The sequence below is a fragment of the Plecotus auritus genome (assembly GCF_963455305.1).
Source record: "Plecotus auritus genome assembly, chromosome: 2".
Taxonomy (NCBI): domain Eukaryota; kingdom Metazoa; phylum Chordata; class Mammalia; order Chiroptera; family Vespertilionidae; genus Plecotus; species Plecotus auritus.
In genome coordinates, this window is record NC_137771.1 from 224,943,860 (window position 1) to 224,968,075 (window position 24,216).

A 24,216-nucleotide genomic window follows, 5' to 3' on the forward strand; every position below is an offset into this window, starting at 1 on the left:
TCTCACTTGGAGATCCACTAGGGAAGTAAGATGATAGAAGAGATCCAACCCCTGTCCTAGAAGAAGGGAAGAGAGAGTGGGGCCATCAGTGAGTAACATCTTTATAATAAGGAGCTGAGGTTTTTCTCCAGGGCAAAGGGCCCACAGGTGCTCCTGGAGACCTTCTGAGGCTGGCCTATCAGAAAGGGAGGAGTGAGCCAGGGAGAACCAGGGAGGGAAACTAAGGATGAACATGACTCTATCCTTTCATTATCCTAGTAGACACAGGTTCTAGCATAGGTGGAATTTTCCACTTCTTCTGGTCTATGTGACTATGATTAGAAGTGTGTCTTCTATTAGAAACATTGGAGAACATGAGTGCGTGGGATCAAAGGTAGTACAGGTGAGTTGATGAGGGCGATCTTTATATCTGGTTGGCATGGCGATGAAGCCCTGCAAAGAAACCTCTGCAAACTCTGAAAAATTATAGTGAAAGGGCTAATAAACAGTGGTTTCCTGTGTTTGCTGGAGTAAAGAGCTCAATAAACATCCTTTCAAATCAGAGTGATTATTCATTCTATCAGCACTTGTTTAGCACTCATTAGGTGTCAGATCTAAGCATTACGGATGAAATAACCTCACAGCTAAGGCGTTGCTGTATGACTAGCTGATTAAAGACATGGCTACCACAGACAATAGTATGCATTTTTCTGGAACCCTGTCAGGCATCAAACCTTTTGGTGGAAAACATATGAGATCTGAGTATGAGACACAGAAGCTTAATTACCTGTATAACCTCAAGGGTCAAGATCTCAGGGTGAGGACCACCCTGGAAATGTCCACTTAAGCCTTGTCACCTCTCCATGGCTGAGACACTTGACTTTGCTACAAGGGAATGGGAACCTCCATCACTCCAGGGGCACCTCGAGCTCCACCACAGGTGTGTTTGGAGCAGCAATGACTATTGATGATGTTACGTCTCTGCCCTCACATGGGGCTTGTTGCCTATGGCACTTGGAGATTCTGCCCACGTGTGTCCTCTGGCTGAAGTTCCGACGATCACATGAGGCTCTTTCCTTGAAAGGCAAACACAAGGTTGTTCGGTCAGCTAGCAGAGGGGGCTGCTGGCCCATGGCAAGGAAGCTAGCTGTGACTCAGGGTCACCAGGGGTGGGCACGGGAAACCCTCCTTTATGAAAACAGAGAAGGGTCCTTGGGGAGAAAGAACAGGGACCTATGGTGGGGAATCTGCATCTTGGGGTAAAAATAGACCTGGAAGGAAAGCAAAGGCGTCATAGCTGCCAGGAACCAGGTCTGCTGGGAAGTGCAGGGGAAGGGCTGGCCAGGGCACCTGGTCAGGAAGCCAGGGACACTTCACCTCTGGGCTTCAGGGACCCTCTGTCGTCTGGGCGGGAAGGTGCGTGCATGGTTATGGGGGCTCTGTGTTCCGTGTCCCTTCCCCCACCCCCAAAGAGGACAAGTTATCTGACAGCCTTACACGCCATTCTAAGGATAACAGATTAACATATTGGAGGTTAGGGTCTACTCAGAAAATCCAGAATGTGTGACTGTCATGTTGTAGGAGGTGACACTTCTTCCTCATCCCCCGTGGAGGGATAGTACATACTTCGGTCATCTATCAACCTTACTCTTTTTTCTTATTTACTAATTTCTTGAAAACATAGGCAGGTATGAGTGGTATTTTTTCCATTGATATTTATACTCCATACGGTTCACATCACCCCTTAGAAGAATGATGAAAAATCTCTCTACCCCTGCGGGTATTTGTAAGTTAACGTCTAAATATTTTCATCATAAGATTGAAAAAGTCTATTCCTTGGTAGTAAATAAGACAAAATACATTATTGTATAAGATGACATAAGATGATGATTTATGACAGTTAGCATGAATGTTATATGACTCTGCAAAATAGGTTTTAAGTATTTTATTGACTAGAGCACGCCAGCTCTGAAAGGAATCTCATAAAATTTTCATCTCCATACCTCATGCAATGCATCTCGAAGAATCCGATAGTCCTACAAAGCATTTTGTTTGCATTTATAAGAACAGTGACCTAAACTGCCCTGGCTGTTCTGTATTCAGGACATCCCACTACTCACCCGCTGCACTGCTTCCAATACCAAGCTTCACCAGGAACAGAAACATCTAGCGGATGGGGAGGCCAGGAAGTCCTATGGGTCCTGGGCCTTGTTGAGTCAGAGAAATAGTATCTTTGTGCCATCGATGTGTTTCAGCCGAGAGCCGTGAGACACAGTGATAGTTGAGATGGGTAACGGACTATCCCTAAAGCAGGCTCACTCTCAGGCCAATTTCAGGAAAGGGTGCTGTCTTTGTATAGGCCCTTTGAGACAGACTCAGAGAGCAGGCTGGGGAAGTTTACTGGGGAGTAGCCTTGGGAGATATCCACCTAAGGGAGTGAGGATGGTAGAACTGAGCAGAGGGAGAAACTGACCCAAAATGCAGCTATAACTGGTGCCTCAGTGTATCTACGGGAGCTCCACAGCCAGAGTGATCCTTCAGAGTTGTCCCAAATGGAGGAAAGAAGATGAATGTATGTGTCCCTGCAGAAGCCAGTCATTGGTGACAGTCATCCCCTGGGAGGAGGTCTAAGATTGGGCAAGGCAGGTCTGTGGCTGAGGGCACTTCCCATTGTGGGGTGCAGCTGAGAGCCATCAGCAGTACTGCTCCCATCCTCTGAAATGAGTACGTCTGTGCCTAGGAGCATCGGGGTGGAGACAATAGCATCTGCTATGCATGGAATGTTTATGTCCTGCTGAAATCCCTGCGTTGAAATCCTAACCCTCAAGGTAACAGTATTAGGAGGAAGGGCCTTCAGGAGGTCATGAGGGTGAAGCTTTTGTGAAAGGGATTGGGACCCTCATAAAAGGCACCCCAGAGAGCACTTGAGCCCACTTTCCACCACGTTACTAAGTATACAATGAGGAGTCGGTAGTGGTCTGTAACCCGGAAGAGGATTGTTGTCTGAACCTGACATGCTGGCACTCTGATCTTGGACTTCCAGCCTCCAGAACTGTGAGACGTTAATCTCTGTCGTTCGTACACCACCCCGTCTGGGGCATTCTGTTATGGCTGCCCAAGCAGACTAAGAGAGTACCCTACAGTCACTGCTCATGCATGGCTCGGGTCGACTTGCTTCTTATGATAAGTGTGTCCTGTATGGAAAGAGCTTCTCTAAGATATTCTGGTTGTTTCCTGGCAGTTATACCAGAAGCACTGTTAGAACGACCTCTCCCACCACTGCAAATGGTCTTAAACTGGTGCAATGACCTTCCCAGGAGTTTCTGAGTAACTTGCTATGTGTATGGTGTGAGGCCTAAAATTAAGCTTCAGTATTATGTGCCCCTGACGTGTGTTCAAGCGCCTAACATGGATTTTCTCTCCATTCTGCTCCTTCTGAGAGGGACCAAGTGCTGCGCTCGCTTATCCCTGAGAACTGGGCATCATTTCCCGGCCAGAGTTACTCAAGCGGGCCAAGCACCTACTGGTGCCGGCAGACCCAGGCTCACGCTACGCGTTGGTTCCTATAAAGCCTGCCCTGGTGGTCCCAGTTTGCTCGCATCCGTCCAGAGTCGGATGCATGCGTCTGGTCAGAACCTAGGGCGGGCATCCCTCCCTCTCTATGTGGGTGAATAAGAGGCAGCCAGGACCATGCGTGGCATCCTGAGACGCCCAGACACCGGTGTGAGCTCTTGCTGTTGTAATGACTAGTTTGGAGGAAGGTGACAGTGTCATTTTTCAGTGAGTCTGGTCAGTGTGTTTAGCTTGTAGCATTAGTCGCTAGAAATGAAATTTTTCTGGAACATTCATTCCTTAGCCAGGACACACATTATTTATGCTCACACCTTGTTGGCCAGAACTAATCACATGTTCCCAACCTAGCTGCAAATGAGACTGGGACATGTCGGGGGCAAGGAGGGAGCGTCCAAGTAATAGTGACAACTGCCATTGTTACTGCCAGGTGACCCTACTTGGGTCTTCTAATTTTAAATCCAGAATAAATGTGGTCTTAAAGAGATATGCAATCTGCCTTCTCTTTGTACACCAACCTACAGATGAAAACTGGGGGTAATGAACCATAATAAACCTTTTTCTCTGGATTATTTCCATAACTTTAATTGCCACAAATTGGAATCCCCGGGGTGTCTCCCGGACACTGGGGACAAACGTCATCAGGTACCCCCGGAGTCCGCTGCCAGGCCCTCTCCTCCTGCTGGGCCCCTCCCACTGTGGACAGAAGTGGCCCATGGGGGTTGCACTGTACTGTGGTCTGGGCTGTGTCCCTGACACGAAGGTGAGCCTGGCGTCCCCCCGCCCCACCCTGCCCACCTCTGTGACACCTTTCTTCCACCATCTCTGCTTGCCCCTCACTCTTGAGCATTCGATAGGCATCGCCTTTCTTATGTGTCTTGTGGAAAGAAGGACACATGGGGAATGGTGGCGATCCCGTGGGCAGGGGATGCTGGGATGCTACAGTCATCCACTCGGAGACGGCTGCTAGGGATGCCTGCCTGACAATTCCAGAGGAGAGACTAGAGCTACAGACACTGAGTTGTTTCCCAGGCTTCCCCGAGCCCAGCTCTACTGAACTTACCATCGTCCCCCTTACCTTCCAAGAGATCTCCAAATCCGTTCCTTCAGGATGTTGGCCTGCACCCATTCTGAATATGTGGGTCATTCTGGGCCTACACTTGCCTGAACGTGTGAACTTTCACTCGAACAAACATTGGCTGGCATACACATTTTCCAAAACCCAGTGAGCATGCCTAGTAATTCTTTAATCCAATTTATTATAGTAAAATTCAGAGAAAAGAACAGCATCTATTTAAATTGTTCTGCTTGGTGTGTGTGTGAGAGTGAGTGTTTACTGAGGTATACTTGACATACAAAAAGTTGTGTATGAGCCCTAACCGGTTTGGCTCAGTGGATAGAGCATCGGCCTGCGGACTGAAGGGTCCCAGGTTCGATTCCGGTCAAGGGCATGTACCTTGGTTGCGGGCACATCCCCAGTAGGGGGTGTGCAGGAGGCAGCTGATCGATGTCTCTCTCTCATCGATGTTTCTAACTCTCTATCCTTCTTCCTTCCTCTCTGTAAAAAATCAATAAAATATATATAAAAAAAAAGTTGTGTATGAAAGTATATGTATTGATGCTTTGGATATATGCATACATCTGTGATCCTATTACTACAATCAAAGTGCTAAACTTATCCATCATTTCCAAAAATGTCTTTGTGTTCTATTGTTGTGTTTGTTTTTTTTGGTAAGACCACTTAATATGAGATCTATCATCTTAACATACTTGAAAGTACACAAAACTGTAATGTTAACTGTAAGTACTATGTCGTACAGCCCATCTCTAGAACTTAGTTTTGAGTGGTGCAGAGACCACAAATAAAATTCAGAACCTTTTGTCACTCCCAATAGTTTCCTCAGGCCCTTGTGCAGCCTCTCCAGCCCTGACCCCAGGCAATCACTGTTCAGCTTCTATCACTGTGGGTTATGGGAAATATTTAGAATTTTACAGAGATGGAATCACATAGTATGTCCTCTTTTGTTCTGGCTTCTTCTGATCCTCATTATGATTTCATCTATGCTGTTGTCTTCATCAGTAGATCACTAATCTTCATTATATTCCCTTGTATGGATAGACCACATTTTACCTGTTCACCTATTGAGGAACATGTGGCTATTAGAAATAAGGATCCTATGAACAATGACACGTACATCTTTGAATGGAAATGCATTTTCATTTCACTTGGGTATGTCTAAGAATGGAACAACTGGGTCTCTCATTGCCTAAACATTAGACATTTGGCATTATCCCCTTGGCCTCCACGTTTTGTTTTTTTTTTTTCTTTTTTTCTCTCTCTTCTTTAGTTTATATAATTCTACTGACTTATAGTTAAGTTTAACTATACTTTCTTCTTTCACTTCCATTCTGCTATTCAACCTATCTAGTAAATTTTTTATTCCAGATATATTTCTTTTCAGTTCCAAAATTTCAACTTTGTTCTTATTTATATATTCTATATCTCTGTTGAGGTTTAAAATTGTTTTTCATTCATTTTCATTATTTTTTCTCTACCTTATTGAGCATAGTTTTAACAACTGTCACCTCAGGGCTGACCTCTGTTAACTGTCTTTTCCCTTGAGAGTAGGTCACTTATTCCTGGTTCTTCATATGCCATTTGATTTTGACTTGAATCCTGAACATTGTTTGAGCCATGTTATAGAGATTCTGAGTTCTGTTCGTGAAGTGACTGATGTTTTTCTTTTAGTAGCAATCAACATGGTCAGATTAAACTTCAAACTTGATCTGTGGTTGGTGACTCAGTAGCCTATTCTAAGTTGGACTTTGCAGTCAACCCTGTGTGTGTACAGGTCAGTGGTCACCCACAGACTTTTCTAGAGTTTATGTATGCATAGAATTAGGGATTCCTATGCCATGCTCTCTCCTTTCTTGAATCTCCCCCACCCTACAGTAGCTCTGATTGCCCTGGGTACCTTCCCTTTTCTCCTAAACCAGAAAAATGGTGGCCTTTCATTGGGTTTTAGTTGACATTTGACACACCACAGCTGCAATTGTCCTGAGGGTAAGGCTGAAAGATGGGAACTTGCCCTGTGCCCGTGGCTTCCTATGAGTTTCAACTCACCTCAGAAGGTTACTTGCTTCCCTTCACTCTATGGAGTCGTTGGGTAGTTGATTTTATGCATTTTTTCCTGTATAGATACCTGTTCTCCGAGGCAGGGTAAGTTTGTTATCACAAGCAGAATTATTGTTTGTGTATTTTTGATTCCATTGATTTCTGTCTTGTTTTAGTATTTCCTTCCTTCCATTTATTTTGGTTTCAATTTGCTTTTATTTTTCTAACTTTTTGAGGCTGGAGCTTAAATCACTAATTTTAGACTTTTCTTTTTCTCTAAAATAAACACCTGAAACCATAACTTTTCCTTTGAGCACTCTCACTGATCCTATCTTTATTTAAAATGTTGATAGTTTGCCTACCATGGATTTTTGGGCATAATTTTGATTTTAAAAAATATTGCTTCAAAGTATTGTCTTTACTGCTTAGTTTGTTAGCACCCCTTACATTTTGCACTTGAGGTAAATGTCTCATTATCTCACCTCATCCCATTCTATCTTATCGCAAGAACCAGTGGTCAGCCACTGACCTGAGTGAGCGAGGGCCTGGGAACAGCCTGTGGCAAGGCCTGGCTCTGGAGACACAGCTGAGCCGTTGTGGGATGTTACCCAGAGGCTTGGTAAGCTCAGTCACTCGCTCAGGAAAGCCTTCTGAGAGGTGGGTGCTACGTATCACAGGGAGTCCATAAAGTGCCCAGGAGTTTATCAGGGACCCATAGGCATGGTCAAAAAAGCCCATCATACAAGGTAGCCAGCAGAGCCAGCGGAAGTTGGCCAGGGACTTCTCAGACAGAGGGAGAAGCATAACAAAGGCCTGGAGGCTGGAAAGAGGAGGCAGTGTTCAGGGAATTGCTAATAGTTCAGGCTGTTTGAAGATAGAACACGAAAGCAAGGGATGACAAGGGAGAAGGTATTCAGGAGCCAGATCGAGAGGAGCCATTCACCCCATGTTAGGACATGTGTATGAAGAATCAGCTTTGGAATAAGGGAGTAGCATGATCATATTTTAGTTATGATTTTAGGATGACCACTCTGTGTACAGTGGGGTAGATGGGTTGGAACGGAGAAAGGTTAGAGGCAGTGTAGCCAGTTTAAAACTTCTAAAAATAAACACACAAACAAATACACCACACAACACAACAACAAAAACCGATGAGAGATGATGATGCATGAAGTGCAGTCATCCTCCACAGTCAGCTCCCAGCATTCCTGCGCCAGCCCTGATCAGAACACAGCAACAACAGAAACCAATGAGAGATGATGATGGCTGGGTGGTGGGAGCAGCCGTTTGAATGGAAGAGAAGAAATGGGCTTGAGAGCCATTTCAGGGATGATGTGGACAGGGTGATGCGTCAGACACTGGCGGTGAGGAAGTGGGGGAAGACCAGGTGGGTCTCCGGTTCCCAGCATTAGAGGAGGAGACGGTTTGGGGAGGAAGACATCGTATAAGAGCATTGCTCCTGGAACAACGTGGTGCTACCTGATGCGACAAAACGGTGTAAGTGAGAGGACCTTGGGCCGGTGACGGCTGCAGAGACACCTTGAAGAAGGCTGCTTTCTTTCAAGGGAGGGTCCCTCCCAACCTTTATAGTAGGAGACACAAGTGCCAAAAAATGACAGACACAGAATTATGAAATGCATCTAACAGTCAAGTACTTTCAAGTGTTGGGAAATCGGCAAGCTCTTCAGCACTTGGGAGGTGAGGCGCAGTACATGATTAACTTGCCGGCCATTTGGAAACCAGGGTTACAACGTCTGCCTGTGTACAAACAAGTGGAGACGATTTCCAAGGAAGAAAACTCTTGTTCTCTGCCCTGAGAACCAGGAATCCTCTCAGGAGTGCTTATGCGTGTCCACTGGCCCAGCTTCTGTGCAGCTATGATCAAACCAGGAAGGGCATCTGCTGGAGGCTGACTTTGCGTGCCCTTCTGCAGGAATGGGAAGTCCATGGCAATGACCATAATTGAGGGGGAGTCCTTATCTCTTCCAAGGGCAAGAACAGGAGGAGGGTTGAAGTGTAGACAATCCATGATGACATGGATAGGGAAGCATAGTGTTATCAGCTATTGTGTCCCCTCAAGAAGATATGTGGAATTTCTAACTCCCAGCAGCTTAGAATGTGACCTTATTGGAAAATAAGGATTTACAAAGGTAATCAAGCCCGGCTGGCGTGGTCAGCGGTTGAGTGTCAACCTACCAACCAGGAGGTCATGGTTCGATTCCCGGTCAAAGCACATGCCTGGGTTGCAGGCTCGATCCCCAGTAGGGGACATGCAGAAGGCAAACTATCAATGATTCCCTCTCATCATTGATGTTTCTCTCTCCCTCTCCTTTCCTCTCCAAAATCAATAGAAATATATTAAAAATAAAACAAACAAACAAACAAAAAAACCCACAAAGGTAATCAAATTAAAGTGGATCCATGAAGTGGTCCCTAATCAATATGACTGGTGTCCTTATATAAAGGGGGAATTTGGACATGGACCAGACATTGAGGAAGATGATGTGAAGAGGCAGAGAGAAGTCATGAGAAGACAGAGGCAGAGAGTAGAATTATGCTGTTAAGTCAAGGAATGTCTGGTGCCACCAGAATCTGGAAGAAACTGGAAGGGTCCTCCCCTACAGGTTTCAGAGGGACCATGGCCCTGTCAACACCAGGTTTCAGATTTCACATCTGTAGAACTGTGAGATAATGAATGTCTGTTCTTCTAACCACCCAGTTTGTGGTCATTTGTCATGGCAGTACTAGGAAAATACACAAATCACGTGACTCCTTCAGGAATCGGCTTTTATCTGCTCAGCACAATGAATGTTGCCAAATCAATATTAACGTGGAGACCACACACTCTAAGGGTGTGGCTTGGTAATCAGGTAATTGTTAAAGAGCCTAGTTTGGTTGAGTAGATATTAAATAAGGAACCACTCTACCAGACAGTGAAACACACACCTATAGCTGTGGGGGTGTGCATGCCTCCTGGCCTCCACCCATGACCTTGGGGAGCACTGACTGGTGCCCAAACTATGGCTTCCCACTCAGGGGAAGTGAAGACGCTGGATCCTCACCCAGTGTGCCTTGCCCTGGTCCTGCTCTCCTGGAACCCCACTTTCCAGTGAGGAAACCCGTGTTTTACCCAGTTCCATTCCCATCTTGGCCAGCGTCCTTGTGCTCCGGTTCCAGCCTTAGGTTTTGTCTGGCTTCTCCTCTTCGCTGACCCCTCCCAAGAGCAGGTTCTGCCTCTGACGTGGGTCCTGGGTCCGGGTCTGGCTTCTGAACTGTACTCCCTTGGTCTCACCCTTTGCTGTGCTTTCTGATGCACTTCCACCCACAGGCCCTCCCTTTGCCCATCTGCCCCTGAAATGGACAGGTTTGCAGAGCCTCAGACCCATCCTCAGACCTCCCTCCACAGTCAGCTCCCAAGGACTCCCTTGCCCTACGCTTGGAGCTTTGCTTGGTGGCTGGGTCCTGACTATTCCTTCTCTAGCCCTGGTCATTGTCACAGCATGACTGAGTGTGCGGGGCCCACTCCCAGACCCAGCACGCCCCTGATGCTCAGTATAGGATCCCAGCGAGCTCTGCTGATCTGTAGTGTTTGCTCATCTCTACAAAGCTCTCTCTGTCTCTCAGCTTGATCAGCCAAGACCTTAAAATGATGACCTATCTTAGAGTCCACTGCTTGGCCAAACATCCAGTTGGAAACTCTCCACTCCATCCACTCCAGCAAAATCCCTACAACTTGCACTGCCACGCTTTAGCATCCATTCAGCTTCCATGAGTCAGGTGTGTGGCCACACAGCAACTCAGCTGCGGTTTCAACTTCTCTTGATCAAAACACTTGAGGGTCACGCAAAGGATTATTTGCTCCAATAACATCAGGTACCAACTGCCTCCCAGCTCCTTTGGGTGCCCTGTGTGGTGGCCCACCCAGGAGGCAGGAGAGAGCTCGGGGAAGAAGAAAGGCTGTCACTCTGGTCAGTCCTGAGTTCTACGCCTGACTCTGTCACTTGCTAGCTATGTCACTTTGGACAAATTGCTTAACTTCTTGGAGCCTCAGTTTTATCATCTATAAAATGGGCATCCTAACAATGCCCACCTGTTTTAAGGAGATAGGATGCAATTGTGGATGAAAAAAAGTTCTATGGAAAGTAGCCTCACAGAGCCACCTGATCCTAAATATCTAACGAAGCAGGTCATGGAGAATAGTCACACACCAATCATAGAACTTTGTAGAAAAAGGCTTATCTTTGCCTTAAGCAAGCCCTGTCCATTTTTTCTGTGCATCTAGATCAGGGGTGGGCAAACTTTTTGACTCGAGGGCCACAATGGGTTCTTAAACTGGACCGGAGGGCCGAAACAAAAGCATGGATGGAGTGTTTGTGTGAACTAATATAAATTCAAAGTAAAGGAGCGGAGGGGAGAGCAAGAGAACCGGATAGAACAGCCGGATCCGGCCCGCGGGCCGTAGTTTGCCCAAGGCTGATCTAGATTAACACACGTTTGAAATAAGCATAACCACCCTCAAGAGAGCACATAATCCTGTTAACTATCCTGTAATCCCATTCCCACCTTGCTTTTCCCACCCTCCTGTAATCTTCCTTACATCCCCTCCTTCATTTCAAGTGCATAAAAGCAGCTGAAAACTGACTTTATGGAGCATTTCAGATCTTGCTCACCAGCATATGTTGTCAGTTTGGCTCAAATAAACTCTTATAAAAATTCTCCACAGGGTTGGATGTTTCTTGAGTTGACACAATCATAACGAACTAGAGGCCCAGTGCATGAATTTGTGCACAAGTGGGGTCCCTTGGCCTGGCCTGCAGGATTGGGCTGAAACCAGATCTCCTACATCCCCAGAGGGGCCCTGGATTTTCAAGAGGGTGTAGGCCAAGCCAAGGGACCCCACCGGAGCATGATCGGGGCCAGAGAGAGACATGGGAGGTTGGCCAGCCAGGGAGGGATCACAAGAGTGCTCCAGGGCATGTCCAGCCCATCTTGATCAGTCCTGATCGGCTGACTGTCTGCCCCCTGGTGGTCAGTGCACATCATAGCAAGTGGTTGAGCGGCCTTAGCATATCATTAGCATATTATGCTTTGATTGGTTGAACGGCCCACCGGTCGACCATACACTTAGCATATTATGCTTTTATTATATAGGATGTAAGGAACCTTGAACCAAACTAAGTACATTTACTTGGTCACCACGACCTTTTTCTGAGATTTCTTAATCTTGTCCACTCCATGTCTATTTGGCCAACTGTTTGACCTTACAAGCCTACAGCAGGCCTGTGGCTCTTTTAAAAAAATATATTTTTATTGATTGCAGAAGGTACACATGATATGAAGCACCCAGCTTCGTATTCCATGGGCCCAGCTCCTGAATAACGGACCCCTGGCAGCTCGCTAGGCCTTCAGATAACCCTTCCATCCCCAGCCTCATGCTTTCCGTGGGTGATCCATTCTGCCTCACTGTGGCCCTGGTCTTGACCCATCTCACACAGAATGCAGCTGCACAATGAGAGTCCCACGTTGTAAGTTCTGGGTATAGAACACTCAGCCAGAAGGGAAAGATGTAGCTCACTGACTGGCTCGCCGGGTCACACTGGGTGAGGCATTGAACCTCGGTGAGCGTTCGGGTCTTCTCCTGTAAAGTGTAGTAGTTGGACGTGTCCTACCTCCTTCATTGGGTCTAAAAAGGACTATTAAATATTAGAAGTTGTGTGAGGCATTCAGAGTGAGTATGGTTTGCTCTCTGCGAATCCAAGGAGTGACCAGAAGTCATGAGATGTGTGTGTGTGTGTGTGTGTGTGTGTGTGTGTGTGTGTGTGTGGCTTGTATGAGCAGAGGAGGTCACACACTTCACAGGTGGCAGGTCAGGCAGATTTGTGATGGGGGTGGGGCAAGGGAAAGCACACATTGTTCTGTGTGGATGTGAGGCAGTGAGTCTTATTTTAGCAGATGTGGCAGATGTTTACGAACATGTACACAGTGCGCAGGGAGGCGGACTGTTGAGAGCAGGAGTGTCTCACAAACTCAACAGAGGCAGACCAAGAATGATAGAGAGAGTGGTCCTTGGGACTGGAAAACACATTTGGGACATTCAAATATACCATGTGCTGAGCAGTATAATGGAAGTGTTACATTCAAATAAAGGGGTAGAAAACTTGAAAATATTCAGTTTTTGGGAATAATAGGGATTTCTGCCTGAAAATTTAACCATTAAGCTTATTTGTTTGACATTTTTGAAGACAGGTGAACAAAGGCAAGACTCCTGAGAAGAGGGCTATGGCTGTCAGGATGCCGTGTTCCCAGCCCAGAACCCAATGCTGCTGTGACAATCCCCATAGTCACGGCCCCAAGGCCATGGTGTGGTGAAGGCAAAGTTGTCTTATGTCTTGGACATGGAGAGCTCAGTTCTCAGCCAAAGTCACCCGGTAAGGCAAGCAGATGCTTGAGGTAAGAGTAGAAAATAACATGTGTCTGAGAAATTCCGTGCAGATTAGGATGAATAAGGCCTGTCCTGCCGAAGAGCTTCGTCGCTACATCTCAGGTCACTGTGCACTTTCTGGAAAGCATTGTTGTGGGTTTTCCCCCCAAACAGCATCTGCAAAGTTGACTTCCTGCTCTATGACCAGCCTTTCTTATTGCCAGCCGCCACATTCTCACTCAACATTCAGTCTTGCCACCACTGAGAATTGTGCAGCCAATGAGCCAAGGTTCCAAAGAGCAGCTTCCCATAGAGACACTGGAAGCTTGGAGCTGTGGCAGCCACGTGTCTGCATGTGCTCCTGTGGCAGCCACGTGTCTGCGTGTGCTTCCTGTGGCAGCCACATGTCTGCGTGTGCTCCTGTGGCAGCCACGTGTCTGTGTGTGCTTCCTGTGGCAGCCACATGTCTGTGTGTGCTTCCTGTGACAGCCACGTGTCTGCGTGTGCTTCCTGTGGCAGCCACATGTCTGTGTATGCTTCCTGTGGAAGCCACATGCCTGCATGTGCTCCTGTGGCAGCCATGTGTCTGCTCCTATGGCAGCCACATGTCTGCGTGTGCTCCTGTGGCAGCCACGTGTCTGCCTGTGCTTCCTGTGGCAGCCACATGTCTGTGTGTGCTTCCTGTGGCAGCCACGTGTCTGCATGTGCTCCTGTGGCAGCCACGTGTCTGCGTGTGCTCCTGTGGCAGCCACGTGTCTGCATGTGCTCCTGTGGCAGCCACGTGTCTGCGTGTACTCCTGTGGCAGCCACGTGTCTGTGTGTGTTTCCTGTGGCAGCCACGTGTCTGCATGTGCTCCTGTGGCAGCCACGTGTCTGCGTGTACTCCTGTGGCAGCCACGTGTCTGTGTGTGTTTCCTGTGGCAGCCACGTGTCTGCATGTGCTTCCCCAGGCAAGTGCTTCCAGGACGACGGCAGTCCCGGGTGCTTGTCTCGCTCTGTGGATTTAAATGGCTGTGTTGCTTTACAATGGCACCCGCATGGTGTCTAAGGCTTATGTAATTATGTTTTCTTTCTTTTAATCCATCAAAGTAAACGAGCTATGGAATGTAAGGGACTTTGGTAGGCAGTGAGGTGCTAAAAGGTTGCTCTTAAATAATGACTTGATCTTTAATCATTGGCTAGAATGAAATGATCAATAGAGCATCAAGGCCAAAATTTTTTATAAAAGGAGGGGCAAGGCAGGGATTTCAGTTCTTTTCTTTGATGAGAAAGGAAGCAAATGCAGTCCTTCAGGCACTGAAGGAAACTAACATGGTAAGTTCTTAGGATGGAGCCATTCCCAAATGACTGTCGTTACGACCATTGGAAACAGCTATTTTGAATGCGTTTACCTCTGAGCTCTCTCAGGAAATATTGGCTTCGTCTCCACAGGGCACCACAATAGCACCATCACCACTCCGACGAAATAAACAGAGACTCAAGACTATGGAGTTGGCTTTACTACATTTGTATTTCCCATTGTTCCACAGATTAGAGTGATTCCACATATTAGAAAAGAACGTTGATGGAGATCACATGAAAACAAGAAATGGCTTGACAAATAGAGGTATGGATTTGTAGACCACGAGAGTACATCATTAAAGCTGATACGGGATGCTTGGGCTCAGCGGCGACAGAGCGTACATATCAGTCAGTGTGAGATTTCCAACATGCACCCCATAGTAGCTCAACCGTGTGCAGCATGAGTCACTGTTCTGCTAAAGGCAAATCCAAGTTTAAGACCAGTTTTAAAATCAGAGGAAAGCAAGGACACTCGCATGCCACGGTATAGAGATCAGACAGAGCGATATATCGCAGCAGACCGAGTCCCGATCCAGACGCTGGTTAGAGAACACCGCCAGGCTTTGCCAGGAGTGGGACTGTTTGCTTGCAAAATCTGCGTGTGACTTGGGATTTTAATCTTCATAACAGTCCCTTGAATTCCATTAAGTGGTATTTTGGAGTGGGTCCTTTTGGAATCGAGCAGTCTGTTTACCAAAGCGTTCTTTTTTGTAACTTACAATTCCATGACACCCTACAGAAATAATTCTTCAAAAATAGATCCAAGTTGGCTGTTACCCTGCCTTCCTCTCCTGGCTGCTGTTTTACACTCTGGCGGTGCACAAACACAGCTTCCTCTTGTGATCTGGAAGTTTGTTTTGTAAAAAGTCCCTGGTACAGTCATACTTCCTGCAGAGATTTGTTTTAATACGACATCCTTACTCTTAAGGTTTGATTGCAGATGAAAAATGTAGTTAAATTACAGTGAATGAAAAACAAAAGCATTTCTTTGAACTCCTCTTTGGAAGCTCTTTACTTTTTAAACAATATGAAGGACATTTGCAATAGCGACAATAGTAGTTATAATAAGCCAAAGAGATCACATTTCTTAGCTCAGAGTCAACAACTTCTGACTTTTTTTTTTTTGGAAATAGGTACTCTATAATCAATTGCAGTAGCTCCATGGGAGTCTAATTTTGAGGGGGTTCTACCCTTAACTTGAGTATTTTTGGATATCTTAAGCGAGTGAGAAGGCTTGATACTAGATGAGCTTTGACCTCAGATAAAGATCATAGGGAAGCACTACATCATGAATGAGAATTACTAAGCAAAAACCTTGGGGATGGACTTTCAGGCTGCCTCCTTCATCTTTGGCTTTGCCCATCCACTCCTGGTCAGGACCACAAAAGCCGTGGCCTGATTCTCCAACAGGGGGTTGGGAATGAGGGCTCTGGCATGCCATGTGGAGGGGGCCTCTGAGCCCAACACTAGAGGCTTCTCCTTGATGGACGGGCTCAAATAACATCCTGCTCTATGCTGCACAGACTGTATCAAAGGCCCCCAATGATTGGTTGAAATTTATTTTACTAATTGAGCAAGCCAAGAAAAAAATTTGGAATACCCCCTTTCTCTACTACCAATTGTATGAAAACCGTAGCTTCTAAAGGAAGGGACATTCGTTTTTTGCTCTTCTAGAGAAGGGCATAGTTTGGGATTCTGTGAAAACTTTCTGTAAGGTTGGCAGTGTTAGCAACTAAATATACAAGACATCCAGTTACATGTGAAGGTTTATTTTCTAACTGCCTATGCAATTTTGTAATTTATTGATAAAAATGAAGATAGGACATTTAGAAGATCTCCATAAAGTCCATCCAGAATGCAGTACAGGAGACATGTCTTGCATACACAGCAAGTCTGGCATTCCTAATTCTGGGATTATTGCCAGAGTTATATGGCATTTACATACATATATGACATCTTTGGCTTCTATCAGCATGTATCAAAAATTATGTCCTGCCCAGCCGGCATGGCTCAATGGTTGAGCATCGACCTATGAACCAAGAGATCACGGTTCGATTCCCAGTCAGGGTACATGCCCAGGTTGTGGGCTCAATCCCTAGTGTGGGGTGTGCAGGAGGCAGCTGTTCAATGATTCTCTCTCATCATTGATGTTTCTATCTCTCCGTCCCTCTCACTTCCTATCTGAAATCAATAAAAATATATTTTAAAAAATGACGTCCTTATCTTACACAATCAATTCTTGTAATCTTATTAGGAATTGCCCATCACTTCTAATCAAGAGCTTTTTCTTCGTCTTCTATGTTTATACACCAGCAACATAGCAATTGAAAAAAATAATTTCTGTCCCCAATTTTTGGGCATCTACCGTAAACGTCCCAGGATTATGATTTTGGGTTGATTACCTTGAACCCACAGGATTATCTGACTTGATGCGATGGACAGCCAGGATGGAACAGCCAACCACCACACATCAAGCTGAGGGGACACCAAGTCCCCCAGGAGATGGACAGAAGATGAGAACAAGGGAAAGGGCTGAAGCCTTATTTCTGCCTCGTGTTTTGTCGTCAGTCAACATTTAGTGGAAAAACTTTGGGCTGGGGGGGCGGAAATTGGACTTAATCTGTCAGTGTTTCTGAAGACTGGGGAAATCGGTCCTCCTGGGAAGGCCGAGAATATAATGACAGTCAGTTGTAATGTAAGATGAGTGGCCAAGCATTGCCTGCAAAGAGTTCTTGTCCGCTGGGAGAAGGGCTTATGTGAGAGCTGCTCACTCAACCCCTTGCTTTCCATATTTACACTTTTCTCACTGCCTTCCTCACTGGAAAGGCGAAGATTTTGTTTCAGATTCTTTAAAAAAAAATCAGAACAACGTAACAACAAGAAAAAGTTTACTGACGAATACCAATGCCTCAAGAAGTTAACTCTTTTATTCTTTAAGACCTCAATTAGGTTCTCACATATTAGTTCATTGCACATTCTAACTGTGCAGACTCTCAGCTCTGCTCCGAGGCCCTTCAGGCTGAGAACCAACACCCACCACTCACTGCGGAACCCAGTCCCGAGGTTTGGTTGATTGGCAGGTCATTCTGATTAAAGATAAACTGAAACTCACAAAAGGTAAAATGTTCGCAGTTGATCCATTAGCAGTGAAATGTCAAGTTTTGGACCTTCAATGTACGTCTTCCCAGGGGAAGAACATTAATTGCGCCTTGCACCTACCCAGGGGCAAATGCGGGAAGTCGGATGCACACTACAGAGCTAGGAAACCAAGACTGTGAATGTTGATGTCTCTCGTTAAAGAGTCCCGTCCTGTCCCATGGAGCTATGATGAGATAACCTGGATTCAAAACTGGTTATTTCAAAGAAAAGCCGAGATTGAGACACTGGAAGGCTCCCTTATGTCACGTGATCAAATGTCTGACCCTTAGACCATGGTGACAAGATAGAGAATGAAGGCCAAGGGTGAGATGATCTTTGCCTTCTTTGCCTTGCTTTTCTATTTTCTTCTTCCTCCAGGTGATATAAGAGGACTGAGCATCTAAGCAAGGGAGAAGGAATCATACTGTAATAGAAGTGTCACATGTCTCTACACCTTACTTTACATTTCAGTGATAGTGAAATCACAGTGAATTAAAACTTGAAAATTGAATTCAATGGGTTGTTTAAATGCATCTAAATATCTGGTCCACTCACTGATGGCATCTCCCCACTTTGAACTAGCTATTTCAATTTCTGCTCTCCTCTCTGAGCTGTAACATCCCCATGAGTGGGGAAGGGAACCCCTGGGTGCCTCCACCCCCATCCCAATGGCGGCCCACTGTGTGGGCCAATGAGTGAAACTTTGCTATGTTTCTGGGACCACTGGCTGCTGGGTACCATTAAGTATAACACATCTTATTTCTGAAATAAGACATGGCTTTGTGGTTTCTCTGATGGAACACGGCATTTTTGAATGGTCTCACTGAGAAGGCCTGGTGCATTAGAAATCCTTCAAAACGCAAAAGGCTTTTTGGGTCAAAAACACTCCATTAGTTTGACTTCTTCTTAGTTGGGGGGTCAAGCGTGAATCTATTTCAGTCAGAAGACTTCACATAGAATCAGTTTGCCATCAGAATCCTTTCTTTGTTAGCATTAGTGTCAACATTAGTGTTTTGTAGAAAGTAATAATAAATATTACTGGAAAATGCTAAGTTTCAAACCAGCCACGACTTTAGAGCTATGTATGAAAAACTACACTGTAATATCACTTATTGACTCCCACGAGTGTTGGCTTTTAAGACACTGCATATTTTTTTGTGTGTGTAGTGCGAAAGATCAGATGATCAAGTCTTCCAAATTTGGCTGAAGTAGATTGCCAAGTGAACATAAAAGAGATTTTTCTATCTTGTGCTACATCATTGTACCATCTTACCTAATAAAAGAGAAACATGCAAATTAACCATCACTCCGCTACGCCCACAGCCAATCAGAGTGAGTATGCAAATTAACCCAACAAAGATGGAGGTTAATTTTCATATGCAGGCGTGGAGCAGAGTGAGGCCTGCTATGAGGGGAAGGGGGGCGGCGGAGGGAGCTACTGTAGTGGTACTTCAGACAGAAGCGAGGACTTGCAGCTCCAGGCAGCCTGGGAGCGAGGAGGTGCCGGCTCCCGGGCAGCCAGGGAGCGGGGACTTGCTGGCTGCCGGGCGGCTGGGAGTGAAGCCAGGGGAAGGAAGGCCTATTCTTGCATGAATATTGTGCAACGGGCCTCTAGTATACAATATAAGCATGTAAGATTCCTAACCTCGATCACATTCCAAGTGACATTGATGGCAATACTGTGAGAAGAATTTACTTGTGCGACGGAAGATCTGTAAACATGCCCCTGGCATTATTCTTCTGCCAATTATACCACGACATACAATAAAAAAGCACATATCACAACGAAAAGGGGTCATATCTAAGTCTACGTAATTTTTTTAAGATCTAAGACAACCTGCCATAAAGTTATCAACAGAAACAGAAGAAAACTTCCTGAATAATAATACAAAACCTCTTGTGCATTGAGATTGTTCTGTGAACCTTTACGACTTTACCCCCATTATTCTGGCCCCGCATGAGATGGGCTGCTCCAGGTCAGTGGTGTGAGCCACACTTTCTGTTAAAGGACATTTGAAATCTGGTAACATCAAGAGACGACCACGCTTGCTGTGGTCCACGTCACCCTTTCACCGACAGTCTGAATCCCGACCACTTCCCCATTTCCTCCGAGTCCCAATGTTCCCCATCTTAGAGAACAAAATTTTAATTCCAAATGTCTTTCATTGATAATTTCCAACATCATGTTTCAAGAGCTAGGGTGTGCATCCTGTGTGTGTGTGTGTGTGTGTGTGTGTGAGACGTACATGTGTGTGCCTGTGTCTGTGTTGTTTGCATGCCTGTGCCTATGTATGCATGTGTGTATACATATGTGGCTTACATGTATGCCCATGTAGCACCTACACACTTATAGTCACAGTTTTCTTGAGGGAATATGCAAATCCATCTGTTTCGAATGAAGCGAGAATTCACCTTTTGCACATTTAGCCAATCACAGCCCATATTTTCTCTACCCCAAAGAAATGCAGGGTGCCTGGTCCCCAAATTCTGCCAAAGGCAAATGTTACCTCTGTAACACTGAGTTGCACAAGCTTTGTTTAAATACTGAGGACATTCTTGACATGTTATCAAATTATCAAATTTTGTTCATGCTTCAGGGAGTGGCCTGTGTATGAATTATTCATCCTCAGTCACTCTCCTTCCTCGTGGCTCCATCTGACCTGCTAGATTTCAACATCTGAGCAAACATCTGACCATGGCTTCATTTTCCTGAGGTTCTAACCATCATCGACAACCAGGTACTTAGCATGAATGAGAAGACCATTACTTGCAAGAGTTTTATTTTGCTCTTGGAATGTCAGTGGCACTTCCTCTGTGGACAAGGTATTTTAATAGATCAGGAAAGAAGTGGTTGAAAGGAAGCTTGGCGCACAATGAGGAACCGAAGAAGGACAGATCTGGAGGCCACATGGACAGGGGACGCTCACTGTCCCGCGGCTTCCAAGGTTATTCTGAATGCACTGCCCAGAGAGGAGCTTTTCAAACTCCTGTGTGCGTGAGTCCCGTGGGGGCCTGCTGACCATACAGACTCTGCTCTCTAAGTGGGGCAGGGCCGGGCCTCTATGTGGCTAATAAGTTCTCAAGGGGCTGATGCTGCTGGCCTGGGAGCCACATGTTGAATAGGAAGGGGCTAGTACATTCCAGCAAAAATTAGTGCGGACAACAGCCTCAGTTCCATCTGTACATGTTCTCACAACTGGTAATTCCTGATTGACCAATTTCACACTGCACAATTAAATCCACCGGGAAAAGGCAGAAGCGGAATTATTATATTTTGTGAGTACAGACTCCCCCTGCTCCATTTGCTGTATTAACAGATAGCCTCCAGAACATATACCATTTTCTCTGCTTGAAAAGAGTTTAAACAATGATGTGAGTGAACACTGAACCACATTTCAAGGCCATAATGCCTTTGCTATTGGATTGCATAAATACCTTATATTACAGCTGATAACCTTATAGAGAAATGCCTTCCCTTTGCTCTCAGCATGCTGGATGTCTGTCCATCCTGCAGGACATTTGCAGTCGCCCTACACCAAGTCCTGCGAAATATAGCCCCATCTTAGGAAATTTGAATTTTGGGAGTTTGCTTCAGACAAAGCATCTAAACAAGGAACCCTCTCGAAGGTGGAGATTCTTGATGCGCCACCAGATCAAAGGAGAAGATGGATTTTGCACATCTGTGCAGTGTGTTTAGAATGTATCCACACATTTTTGTTCAAAGGAGCTCAGATGTGGAAATGGCCGCAGAGTCAACCGAGGCCAGGGCACCGCCATCAGACGTTGCTCTGCTGTAACAGGAGAGTCCGCAGTTCTCTCTCCCGCTGGTCCTCCTGCCTGTACTTCTCCTCCAGTTTCTGCTTCTCGGAATCTGCGCAGTAAAACGTGCAATCGGGGCTCTTCCGGATCTGTTCGAACTGACTGAAGTCAGCCACGTACTTCCCGTTCTTGGAGAGAGAAACCACAGGCACGAACTCAAAGCCCCAGTAGATCTCCTCTGGGATGTAAGACGTGCGGCTCTGGCAGACGGCGCTGGTGGACTCCACGGTGGCATTGAGGAGCACCACGAGCTCAAAGTCCTTCTCCTTCAGGTTTTGGGGTGTGAGATCTCTCAGGGGGCTGGTCTCATCCAGCACGTGGTAGAAGGTCAAGGGCAAAATGAGGAAGGGGCTCTCGGAAGAGGAGTCCACGTGGAATTTGACGGAGGCTTGGTTGAGGAGGATCCGCTCGCCCTCCTTGGTGATGTGGGTCTGCAGGAGCTTGCCGGAGAGCTGGCACTGGATCAGGAGGCTCTTGCGCATGTTGGCCACCTGGATCACCAGGCACAACTTCCCGTTCTGCTTGGTGATGACCGCGCAGTGGCTGAACTTGATGGTCTCCGCCCGCTTCTTGGGTCTGGCAATTTTGGCCAGGAAGGTGCCCGTGATGAAGATCTCAATCAAGGTGGTGATGACCAGCTGAGCGACCAGCAGGAAGATGGCATGAGGGCACTCCTCCGTGATGGAGCGGACGCCGTAGCCGATGGTGGTCTGGGACTCCAGGGAGAAGAGAAACGCCCCCGTGAGCGAGTCCACCTTCATGATGCAGGGGGTGTGGTTAGAAATAAGCTCGCCGGGTTCTAGGTCCCCGTGAATGAACGCGATGGCGTAGTAGATCACCCCGAAAAGGAACCAGGTCATGACGAACGTGGCCGCGAACAGTGTGAGTTTGTATCTCCACTTCATGTCGATCACGGTGGTCCACAGGTCTTGAAGGTAGAGTAAGTATATGCCATCCACCTTGTCGATTCTCACATTGCTGTGCCCGCTCTTGGACATGACGCGGGGCCTGTCCGAGTGCTTCACCAGAGGCGCGCTGGACATGCTGAGGTGCACGGGGTCCATTGTCAGCCTCTTGGGACCACCTAAGGAAGTGACGAAGAGGGACGTTTTATCACGGTCACAGGTGGCAGAATGCCCAGAAGCTAGAACCAGGATAAACATGTGACATGAGTATGAAAGCATGTGGATGGACAGAAGAAAGGAGACCTCTGCAGGCAAGACTAACCCACTTGGACTTGAGGAAGGCAGTAGGGCGAGGTGAGGAGCATGACCCTGGAGACAAGCAAACCTGGGTTGAATGCGGACTCTCCCAGTTATCCGCTGGGTGAGCCGGGACAAGCTATTAACCTCTCTGGACCTCAGCTCTCTGACCTGTAAAATGAGAATAAAGCCTAGCCTTTAGGGTTTTGTGATGGTTAAATGAGATAGTGCTATAAAGGGCCAAAACCGAGGCCCCATTCACCCCTTCCCCCTCCCCATTTAAAATACGATGCTAATCTTCCCTTTGCGATACCATACCGCATGCATCTACCCCACAGAGTGTTAGGAATGTTTATGTATATCCAGCTACCATAGATTTCCAATTGTAGAGAATTTAAAAATAAGTTGACTAAGCATAGGGTCAGTATAGATAGAACTAAAATTTACCAACCATAGATAGCACAGATAGTTCTTGATAAGCGATGGAGAATACAAATACAAATTTTTAAAACTTGTAATAAAAATATTTAAAACTTACCCTTTTGTATGGTATTCCCTATAATGGCCATTTATTCCCCGCCTGCCCCAATCTAATGAATACTTTAGAATCCATGACCTCCCCTAATCTTGATTACATCGGAAAAGACTAACTTATCACCAACCCAAAACAAACACGTAGTGAATAATTAAGCTTGACAAATAGCTTAATCGATATGCTGGTTAATCTTAGAAGTGCTATCAATATCCCGTATCAGGTATGGCATTTCGGTATGGCACGCACGTGCTGCCTTACTTCTTTAGAACTAAGCAGAAGCAGCCCAGGGATGTACTTTAAAGAGTTAACGAACAAGTGAACACACACAGGCATGGAACGGTGGGGCCAGCAGACCTACCAGGAAGAAAGCTGGGCTCTCACGCTGGCTGCTGGTTCACAGACAGGGACACGCTGGGTGTGAGGGACACCCAGCCTCTTATAGTACCTGCCCGGGGACTGAGATGAGTCACCCCTACATTCCTTGAAAAGATAAGGGGAGTGATTAGGGGGAACTCTACCTGGTTGGCATGTTTATTTTTCCCACCCCAAATGGCATTTAAAATTTTTTTAAAATCCCGGTGATAAAAAGGAACTGGTATGCAGCGGTCTGTGATTCATGCAATAATCTTGCTTCGGAGCAGGAGGACCTCGATGGGAGGTTTGAGAGTAATCCTCAGCAAATCCCGCCAAGGAAAGGGAAACTGGATCCATCCCAGGCTGACACGTGGGGATGCAGGGACCTGCGGGCTCTTTAATGTTCCTGTTCCTTTAGCGAGAGCGTGTCATTTACTGACGGTCCCCTGGAATGATCTGGCTCTTTTCTTGGAAAGGAAAGTCATTTTCTCTTTATTTCCATTGCAAAGAAGGGCCATGAGCTATTCAGAATTTATTTTACCCACTGAAGCCTATTCCACTTATTTGGGGATCCATTTAAAAGAAACGCACAGGGTCTAACGGGCGAGCCTGGGTCTGTGGGGCCCCCCAGGCTCACGTCTCTGTGGCCACGGGGAATGGGACCAGGGGGAACGTTTGGAAGCGAGGCCATGCTGGCGTGCCCAAGTGCACAGTCAAGCTCAGAACTCCCGCTTCGCAGAGA

The 24,216-nt window shown here is 46.4% G+C and overlaps 1 protein-coding gene across 1 annotated transcript in view; it reads right to left on the minus strand.

Moving 5' to 3' along the window:
* Nucleotides 1-20,335: 20,335 nt before the first annotated feature.
* The window catches only part of KCNJ15 (potassium inwardly rectifying channel subfamily J member 15), a 39,567-nt gene continuing 35,686 nt past the window's right edge, over nucleotides 20,336-24,216 (minus strand). The window contains exon 3 of the mRNA XM_080655077.1: nucleotides 20,336-22,467. Coding sequence (XP_080511203.1) covers nucleotides 21,341-22,467 — 1,127 coding nt within the window. The 3' untranslated portion in view covers nucleotides 20,336-21,340. The remainder of the gene's footprint in view (nucleotides 22,468-24,216) is intronic.